A 9,674-nucleotide genomic window follows, 5' to 3' on the forward strand; every position below is an offset into this window, starting at 1 on the left:
GTGTGACTGACGAGTGTTACTTACAGGGGACGCATGGCATCTTCTCGGGCTGCCGTCTACTGGTGCTCACCAGGATTGGGGGTGAGCTCGTGCTGGTGCAGAGCCTGCCCCGGGTCTCCTCCCTGAGCACCTTCGCCTGGCGTCCGGGTCTGATGGCGCCTTTTTTTTGTTTGTTTTGTTTTGGGGGGGGACAGAGTTTTGCTCTTGTCCCCCAGGCTGGAGTGCAATGGCGCCATCTCGGCTCACCGCAACCTCTGCCTCTCCGGTTCAAGCAATTCTCCTGCCTCAGCCTCCCGAGTAGCTGGGATTACAGGCATGCACCACCACGCCTGGCTCATTTTTTTTGTATTTTTAGTAGAGATGGGGTTTCTCCATGTTGGTCAGGCTGGTCTCGAACCCCTGACCTCAGGTGATCCGAGGCCCACCTTGGCCTCCCAAAATGCTGGGGATTACAGGCGTGAGCCACTGATGGCACCTTTTTCTATCCAGGGGCCCAGACCCCCTCCCACCTAGGGGCTGAAGATCTCCAGGCCTCTCAAAGGCCCCCAGGCCCAGCGGGCCCCACCCCTTTCCTTCTGAGAGTCCGGGCAGCCTGGAGCTGCAAAGACCCCTTCCTTTTCTGCAGTGTCTGAGGGCTGCCTCTCCAAGGCAGGCTCCTACATCTTGGATTTGAGAACTCCAGGGTGTCACAAACAGCTAATTCCTGTCATTTACCTTGGAAAAGGAGGAACCGCCTTACAGGGTGAGGCGGTGGCTGCAGGTCTCAAAGGGGTGTGGAACCACATCCAGCTGTGGGCACAGCCACGCTCACGTTCCCGAGAGCCCCCGTCCCCAGCATTCATGGGGGTCTCCACCTGTGCTGGACGGCGCAGAAGCAGGGCTGGGCAATCCAGGGAGGCTTCCTGGTGCAGGCAGGGTCCCAGAACCCCTCGGTGCCCACAGGGGAAACTGAGGCTCAGAGAGACATAGGACAGCCTCCCGAGAGCTCTGCGAGGGGCTCCCCCTCGACTCCCTCCAGGACCCGGATCTGTCTGGTGTGACGGATGAAGGTGGCTCAGAGAGACCTGGGTGGGAGCCTGAGATGTGGCAGATCCGGCAGGTCGCTCTGCCCTGGGCCCTGGGTGCCCGCGGGGGCGGCTGACGCTGACCCTCGGGTGTCTGCGGGGGTGGCTGACACTGACCCGAGGAGGCGCCAGCACCCTCTCATCTCCCCACCAGCTCCTCCTGGTGCCCCTCCCAAGCCCTGGGGAGCTTCCTGGGTTGGCCTGAGAGGGGTCCTGGAGAGCAGTAAGCAAGGGGGAGGGGAGCCCACAGGCCTGCAGCCCATGGTGAGTTTCACACCCGAAGCCGGCCAGGTAGGGTGCGCTAAGCTGAGGGGTCCCTGTCCCCATTCTGTGGGGTTCCCCAGCGCGGGGCTCCGTGGCTGAGGCTCTCTGGGGGTGGCCAGAGTTTGTGGAGACCTCTCGGGGACTCACAGATACCACCCAGAGGCAGTGGGATGGAGGGGTGATTGCCTGAGTCTCGCCCTCCAGGTGGCCCCCATGAGACAAGGTGCTAAACGCCGCCCCCTGCACTGGGGCCTACCAACGTGGCCGCAGACTTTGCATAGAAAACCTTTCTGATCCCTGCCAGCCTGGTTTCCCCGCCCCTGCCGGCGACCTGCGGAGGACCGGGCTGTGTCCGCGGCGTCCACACCCCCTCCTCACAGGCGTTTCACCTGGGTCGGGATTCTCAGGTCATGAACAGTCCCAGTCACCTCCAGGCAGGGCGGGTGAGGACGGGGACGGGGCGTGTCCAACTTGCTGTGGGCTCTTGAAACGCGAGCATGGCACAGCATGGGGCGATGGGCGCGTTTGGGGCCCTGTGCGGCCTGGCGCTGCTGTGCGCCCTCAGCCTGGGTCAGCACCCCACCGGGGGTCCCGGGTGCGGCCCTGGGCGCCTCCTGCTTGGGACGGGAACGGACTTGCGCTGCTGCCGCGTTCAGGCGACGCGCTGCTGCCGCGATTACCCGGGTAAGTAAACCGCGTTTACTTAACGGGGACGGCCAAGGCGCGGCGCAGAAGCCGGGACGGGCGGGCGCCCCCTTCCCGAGCTCAGACCGGCGCTGCTGAGGTCTAAGGAGGGAGGGCACACGGCCGCCAGCGGCCGGAACCTTCCGGAGGGAGGCAGGATCCCAGAGGGAGGCGGAGGCGTGCCAGCTGCAGCCAGTGGCCCCGGCGGCGAGGAGCAGGGGTGAGCCAGGTGGGAGCGCCCTCAAGAGGGGTCTGGGGTCCCGAGGACGCTGGCTGTTCCAGGTCCTGCTAGGTGGGTCGTGAGCCCTTGGCCATCGCCCAGCCCCCTCCTGCCCAGTTGAGGGCCCCCCTGCACCACCGTCTGGCCTGCTGCCTGCCTCTGACCTGCACCTGGGGGTAAGGGTTCAGTTGACACAGCTGGTCTGGAGAGGAAGCTGGCAGGGAAGTCACCCCAGAGCTTCTTCCTCCAGGGCCTGTGGGTTGGGAAGGGAGGCTCTGTCCGGAGGCCCAGTGTGGCTGGTGGTGGGGACAGCAGCGCCCGGACACCAGGCAGGCGGCCTCTGAGGTGTCGACGGGCCTCCAGGGGACTGTGCACTGCTGGGGGCCACCCCTGGGTCCCGCAGGGGCAGCTCCTGGTTGCATATGGAGTCAGCACCTGGGCAGGGGCAGCTGTGGGGCGCAAAGGGGGAGTAGCCAGGCCACATGTCCCCAGGAGAAAGAGACAGCTGGACAAACCCAGGGTCCGGACTCCCAGCCAGGAGCCCTCTGCTCCCTGGAGCCAACTGTGGGTGGAGAACAGACAACCTCACTCCCCTGGAGGGCCGAGGGGAGGCCTGAGGAGGAGGGGCCTCAGCCCAGCTGCTGGGGGGCTGGCCTGTCTCCTGCCCAGGCGAGGAGTGCTGTTCCGAATGGGACTGCGTGTGTGTCCAGCCTGAATTCCACTGCGGAGACCCTTGCTGCACGACCTGCCGGCACCACCCTTGCCCCCCAGGCCAGGGGATACAGTCCCAGGGTAAGTCCTGGAGGTGCCTCTGGGAATCCACACAGGCCAGGGGTTCCACTAGGGCCCGAGGCAGAGCTCGTCGGCGCAGGTGTCCGGCAAGGACGTGTGGTGTGTGGGGTCCGAGGTCCTGGGTCCTGTGAGGCTGGGCAGGCCAGGCCATGCTCAGGCACCACGGGCCATGCAGCTCTGGGGGTGTCCTGTCCCTGCTTTCTCGGCCTGGGCTTCTCCATCCAGCACGAGGGCTGTGAGAACCCTGCGGGGGGTGGGGGTGGGTTCCAGGAGCTGTCTGGCTCTCAGGCCCGGAACACCCATCCTGTCTGTCCTCACCGAATACTGAAAGAGCCTGCCGTGTGCCCCCCAGAGTCCTGTCTGGGGCCTGGGGCTGCACCCTGTTCTGGAAGGAGCAGCTCAAGTCCTCTTAGCAGCTTGTTTACCTGACAGGAGAGGCCAGGCTGGGCACATGGGGGCTGGGAGGAGTTACAACCGGGGAGGTTGTGTGAGGTTGGACGGGGCAGGGTCTGGGGTCAACTGGGACCCAGCCTCACTCTCTCTGGGACCCTCACTGTTCTCCACCCTCTGTTCTACTGGGTCCTGCCTGGCTTCTGCCCACCCTCAGCCCCCAATGGGCAGGCCTTTCCCCTCCCTGGCAGGCCCACTGCACTCTGCGCACCTCCCCCAGGTGCCCTCACTGGGCCCCACCCCAGACGCCCCACCTGGGACGGCCAGACATGGGCCCCAGTCCTGGGCCATGAAGAACTCTGTTGAATGGATGATGGCGGGGGGCATTCTACTCAGCACCCAGACCCCAGATGGACCCCTGCACTGGCCTGATGCCCTCCTCATCCATCCCAGCAACTCCACCAGCCTCCCTCCCTCTCTCCCTCCCCTCACACCCCCGACCCCACCCCCAACCAGGGAAATTCAGTTTTGGCTTCCGGTGTATCGACTGTGCCTCGGGGACCTTCTCCGGGGGCCACGAAGGCCGCTGCAAACCTTGGACAGAGTGAGTCCCGGGTGGGTCCTGCCGGCGGCCGGGTGGTCCAGGCCCACTCTAAGGAAGGGTCCTCTCCTGTCCCTTGCACTGTGGCGAGCCCCAGTCAGCACCGAGGGCAGCAGCCGGGGCCTGATCCGAGGCCGTGTCGTGTATTCCAGCTGCACCCAGTTCGGGTTTCTCACCGTGTTCCCTGGGAACAAGACCCACAACGCCGTGTGCGTCCCAGGATCCCCGCCGGCAGAGCCGCTTGGGTGGCCGACTGTCGTCCTCCTGGCCGTGGCTGCCTGCGTCCTCCTCCTGACCTCGGCCCAGCTTGGACTGCACGTCTGGCAGCTGAGGAGTCAGCGCATGTGGCCCCGAGGTCTGTCACAGCCTGGTGGGGGGAGGTGGGGGCATGGCTGCCCGCTGACCGTGGCCCCCTGCAGAGACCCAGCTGCTGCTGGAGGTGCCGCCGTCGACTGAAGACGCCAGCAGCTGCCAGTTCCCCGAGGAAGAGCGGGGCGAGCGATCGGCAGAGGAGAAGGGGCGCCTGGGAGACCCGTGGGTGTGAGCCTGGCCGTCCTCCGGGGCCGCCCACCGCAGCCAGCCCCTCCCCAGGAGCTCCCCAGGCCGCAGGGGCTCTGCGTTCTGCTCTGGGCCGGGCCCTGCTCCCCTGGCAGCAGAAGTGGGTGCAGGAAGGTGGCAGTGACCAGCGCCCTGGACCATGCAGGTCGGCGGCTGCGGCTGGGCCCTGCAGGAGGGAGAGACAGACACAGTCATGGCCCCTTCCTCCCTTGCTGGCCCTGCTGGGGTGGGGTCTTAGGACGGGAGGCTGTGTCCGTGGGTGTGCAGTGCCCAGCACAGGACCTGGCTGCAGGGGGCCTTCAATAAACACTTGTCCAGTGACCTGAGTGGATGCATGCTGGGTGCTGGGGGAGGACGGGGTGCCTGGGGCTGGGCTTTGGGGCACCATGCCCATGCCTGGCCGTGGTCCCCTTCACAGGGGGCAAAGCGGAGGGCAGCCAGGGCCCATTCTGGGAACTCCTGGCCGGGTGGGGGTGGGGCCCGAGGAGGGGCCATTCCAGTCCTGGGCCCAGCGCTCCTCAGGGATACAGGCTCAGCGGCTTCCCCCATTCGGGGGCTCTTCTCTGGTGGCCCTGGGTCTCTGGTTTCTGGCCACACAGCCTGCCAGCCCCTGGGTGCCATCCAGCACTTTCTGGTGGTGAGGGCCCTGTCTCCAGGCCAGCCCTCTCTCCTCACCATCCCACCCTCGGCCTGCCCAGCCTCCTGCTCCAGGCTCCAGGTGAGATCTGATACAGGCTCGCTCAGCTGCTGGGGAGTGGCGGGCAGGCCGGTGCAGGCGTCTTAGCAGCACCCTGGAGGCACCGCACACCTGGCCCCCAGCTCAGCTCCCAGTGGGGCGGTGGGCCCAGCTCACAGTAGGTGGACGGGGCAGAGGGGACGTCAGCACCGCCCCCCCCAACATGGGACCTGGAGTGTGGAGAGCCCAAGGGTGGCACGCGACACCAGGGAAGGTGCTCAGCCCTGGAGGCAGGACCCGGCCCTTCAGTGCTGTGGCGTACTGGGCTCGGGGCTGGGTACTGGGCTGGAGGCTGGGTACTGGGCTGGAAGCTGGGTACCGGGCTCGGGGATGGGTACCGGGCTGGGGGCTGGGTACCGGGCTCGGGGATGGGTACCGGGCTGGAGGATGGGTACCGGGCTCGGGGCTGGGTACCGGGCTCGGGGATGGGTACCGGGCTCGGGGCTGGGTACCGGGCTGGGGGCTGGGTACCGGGCTCGGGGCTGGGTACCGGGCTCGGGGCTGGGTACCGGGCTGGAGGATGGGTACCGGGCTCGGGGCTGGGTACCGGGCTCGGGGATGGGTACCGGGCTGGAGGATGGGTACTGGGCTCGGGGCTGGGTACCGGGCTCGGGGCTGGGTACCGGGCTCGGGGCTGGGTACCGGGCTCGGGGATGGGTACCGGGCTGGAGGCTGGGTACCGGGCTGGGGGCTGGGTACTGGGCTCGGGGATAGGTACCGGGCTGGAGGCTGGGTACTGGGCTCGGGGCTGGGTACTGGGCTCGGCGCGCTCCTCCCGTGTGAGCCCCGGGGCGGCTGAGCGGTCGGGCCCTGCCCCGCGCACTCCTGCCTGCAGCCCGGATCCTCCCCGCCTGGCCCCAGCTCCCCCCACGCGCCCCCCACCCCGGGGCTGTCCCGCACCGGCCCCAGAAAACACCGGCGGCCCGCGTCGCGGGGCTGACTCAGCGCGGAAACTCCTCGTGGGCGACCTCGCGTGGGCCTCGGCGCGGAAACGACAGCGCGGGGGCGGCCGGGCTGACGCACAGCGGACGGGCGGGGGATTCCGCGGGCGGCGGGGCGGGCTCTGGGCGGGGTCTCCGGAGTCCCCGGCTCCTCCCGGGCCCGCCCCGCGCGCTTCACCTGGAGCGCGACCCTCCGGGCCTGGCGGGGGCCCCAGCGTGCGTCGCGGAGCTCGGGGGAGGCGGGCGGGGACTCGCGCGTGGGGGCGGGGGCGCCTCCGGGGGTCTTCGTGGGGAGGCCGAGGCCAGCGCGAGCCCGCCATGGAGGGGGGTCCTAAGGGCGCGGAGGGTCGGGCGGGGCCGGGTGCGGAGAAGGGGCCGGGGTCGCCGCGGAGAGGCCGCCGCCCCCTCCCACTCGGGGCGCAGTGGTCTCGGCTCCCCCGGGAGGGGCCCCTCTCTGCTCCCCCTGGAAGCCCGAGCCACTCGCACGGGGCGGCCTCCATCTGCCCGGAAAACCGCAGCCGCCCCAACCTCCCGCTGGGGTCGGACTTTTGAGAAAAGGGCCGGAGGCCACCTCTGTTCCCAGAAGTGCTTCCGGCCGCTGCGGAGCCTCCCCTCCCAGCCAGCCCCCTCCCCACCCTCCACTGAGATCTGGACTTGGCCGTGCGGGAACCCCCCGCAGCTGACAGAGACACCTATGGCGGGGGCCCCTTCGCAGACAGAGCTGGACACAGCCTTTCCCAGCCCGAGGACAGGTGGGGGGGTCCTCGAGGGACAGGCGGCCCCCGGCTGCCCCAGCTGCTGGGATCTGTGCCCGCTCACCAGGACCTGGGTCATCACTGCTGTCCCCTCGGATGCTGGGCTGAGCTCAGGACAGGACAGGAGAGGGCTAGCTCCTCTCGGCCGGTGACCCTCATGGGAGGCGGTGGCGCCTGGCGTCGGGGAGGAAGCAGACCCCTGCCTCTCAAAAATCTCATCTTCCTGGAAACCAGGAATTGGGGGTCTTTCTGGAGTTGGTAATTCAGTTGTCCTGGTCCCCGTCTTAAAGACACACTCAGGGGAGAGGGGCTGGAGGGGGCGGGGGCACAGGGGCCCCCATGGACACGCAAGCCTCGAGTCCTCCGGGGTCCAAGGTCTCTTTAGCTGAAACAGGCACGCAGGTCCACTGGCCCTCAGCAGACCCCAGGCCCCGGCTGCTGATGAGAGTCTGTGCTGGTCAGGCCCCATGATGGAGGCTGTGGGGATGGAGGGTGTGTGTGGCTGTACCTGGGTCCGAGTGGGGGGCAGCTTAATCCCCCACACCTTCCCCTTGAGTCCCCTACCTGGCAGCAGGACCCAGGACTCACCTGTGGAAGACAGAGGGGGAGAGGGAGGTGGCGGGGGTTCAGCTGTCAGGAGCCTCCACCTTGGGTCCCAGGCTCCAGGAAGCGTCCCGATCCTGCCTGAACTTCTCGTGTCCCCGAGGGGTTCTGATGCCTTTCCTGTGGCCCCTGGCTGGTCACTTCACTTGAATATTGGGGAGCACCTTGTACTGCCAGATACTCAGGCCCCACAGTCCCCCTCTCCCTGGTGGTCCATGCCGTTCTGGCCTCACAGACGAGTGCTTACGGGCTGGGTGGCGGGGATGTGGCCGTTGCTCCTGGGTTCTCTGGAAACCTTGTTTATTCATTGACTTTTGGGCTCTTTGGGGCACCAAGGACTCCTGAGCAGGATCTGGGTCCTCGGCTTAGGTCTTCGGGGGGCCCTGGGTTGCAGGGGGGGGTGGGGCTCGCTCACCACAGGGCAGGCCACTGCCGGCGTGCACCCTCCTCATGGGTCCTGGCGGTGACACATCCAGTCAGGGCCCAGGGGCAGCAAAGGTTCCATTGTCCCCTCGGGCTCAGGTGACCTCTGCTGACATCGTGGGGCCCCTGAGCCTGGGGGTGTAACCCCACCCGCCACAGGGAGGGGAGCTGGACAGTTCCAATGTCACCAGGGGATATAGTCCTGACCTGGGATCATGGCGTGACACAGCACCAGGCATGTGGGGCAGAGCCAAGGGCAGAGGCCGGAGGGTACAGGGTAGCAAGAGCAGAGGGCAGTGTCGGGAGGACCCCGAGGTGATGTGGCCGTTAGTGGCCTTGGAAGCCAGCAGGCAGTGTGGCCCTAACCCTAAGAGCAGGTGTGGATTTACCAAGTCCTGGGTGCTTGGCCAGCCATGGAGGCTTCACCCCTCCCAGGCCCCTCCTTCTTCACCCCTCCCCGGCCTCAGTGGGCTGCAGAACAGGCCGCTGCTGCCCTTGGCCCCGAGAGGGTCCCGCAGACCTGCTGGGAGGGGTCTGGGGACCCCATCACAATGACAGGTGTGTTCCCAGCCCCTCACCTGGGAACCCCCACTCCAGGCCCCAGCGAAAGGACCATGTTGGTGAGGGCTGCCCCTGGCCTGGGGTGGTTCCTCACTGGCTCTGAGACCTGGGGCCTCCTTTGGCCTCTGTGGTCCCCAGTTCCCTCTGTCCTGCCTTCTCCTCTCCCTGGTGCCCTGGCTGTGCCCCACCTGCTGTGCTGGCCAGAGACCACAGCCGACGGTGCCTTCTAGGGGTGCCGGGGCCGCCGAGTCCTGGGGAATGGAGCTGCCGTCCCCGTGGAGCGCAGGCTGGCCACGGGGCCAAGGCAGACCCTGCTGGCCCCTCAGTCCCCCGTGGCTGCGGAGCAGGGCAGGAGGAGGGACTGGCGACTTGGCCGTGACTGTGTGGAGTCGGGGGCAGGGCATGCGGAGGGTGGGGCCCCCCGATCCTCAGGTCTCTACCTGGGGGCACAGAGGCCTCGAGCCAGCCATCGGGAAGAGGCCCATACACTTTAGCTCTCTGGGTGGGAGGTGGCTGAGGGGGTGGGCAGCTGTGGACGCCTCAGAGGCCCCGGGCCACCAGAGCTCTCCTCGCAAACCCCCAGGCCCATGGGGAACAGAACCATCGGCGGCCGCACGGGGCTGACCAGGGCCTGGCCAGTGTGGGCTTAGCGTGTCTTCTGTGGGACCCTCTTGTTGGGGCTAGCTGCCCTGTGCCCCTCACCCCTGGCGAAGTCCTGGGGCTGCTGCAGGAAGGCTGGGGGCTCAGGGAGCTGGAGCGCCAGGCCTGGGGCTTGAAGGCCCGGGAGGGTTCTGTGCCGGGCGGGCTGGGGCGAGCTCTGTGGGTGCCCACGGCAGCAATCCTGGGCTTAAGGGGGTCCTCCTTTGGAGCTCCAGAGGGGTTCAGATCCTTCCTGGGGACGCCAGGCAACGGCGGGTCACAGGCCAGGCTGTGGGGGCCGTGGGGTCACAGGGCTGCAGGAGGGTCCAGGTGCTGAGGGGCACAGGGTGGTGGGTGGGAGCCCAGGATGGGGCAGCCCGGGAGGGAGTGTACACCAGCTGTGGGGAACCCCCTCCCTCAGGACAGCCCCCCAGGACTGGGCC

At 67.7% G+C, this 9,674-nt stretch overlaps 1 protein-coding gene across 3 annotated transcripts; it reads left to right on the plus strand.

Moving 5' to 3' along the window:
* Window positions 1-1,676: 1,676 nt before the first annotated feature.
* Window positions 1,677-4,894, plus strand: TNFRSF18 (TNF receptor superfamily member 18). Of its 3 annotated transcripts, none has more exons than XM_054445582.2 (5): window positions 1,677-2,012; window positions 2,854-3,024; window positions 3,931-4,018; window positions 4,168-4,370; window positions 4,435-4,881. In XM_054445582.2, the coding sequence occupies exons 1-5, from the start codon at window positions 1,826-1,828 to the stop codon at window positions 4,557-4,559; spliced, it is 774 nt and encodes a 257-aa protein (XP_054301557.1). In that variant the 5' UTR covers window positions 1,677-1,825; the 3' UTR covers window positions 4,560-4,881. The 3 variants fall into 3 exon arrangements, with proteins under 3 accessions (XP_054301557.1, XP_054301564.1, XP_054301574.1); XM_054445589.2 differs by having other exon boundaries at window positions 2,866-3,024; XM_054445599.2 differs by having other exon boundaries at window positions 1,678-2,012; window positions 2,902-3,024; window positions 4,435-4,894.
* The last annotated feature ends 4,780 nt before the right edge of the window (window positions 4,895-9,674 follow it).

This window comes from Pongo pygmaeus, chromosome 1 (assembly GCF_028885625.2).
Source record: "Pongo pygmaeus isolate AG05252 chromosome 1, NHGRI_mPonPyg2-v2.0_pri, whole genome shotgun sequence".
Classification (NCBI taxonomy): Eukaryota; Metazoa; Chordata; class Mammalia; order Primates; family Hominidae; genus Pongo; species Pongo pygmaeus.

Coding starts and splice junctions, on each gene's coding strand:
- TNFRSF18 (XM_054445582.2), top strand. CDS start 1,826: ATGGCACAGCATGGGGCGATGGGCGCGTTTGGGGCCCTGTGCGGCCTG. Junction 3,025..3,930: donor CCAGGGGATACAGTCCCAGG/GTAAGTCCTGGA, acceptor ACCCCCAACCAG/GGAAATTCAGTTTTGGCTTC. Junction 4,371..4,434: donor TCAGCGCATGTGGCCCCGAG/GTCTGTCACAGC, acceptor GGCCCCCTGCAG/AGACCCAGCTGCTGCTGGAG.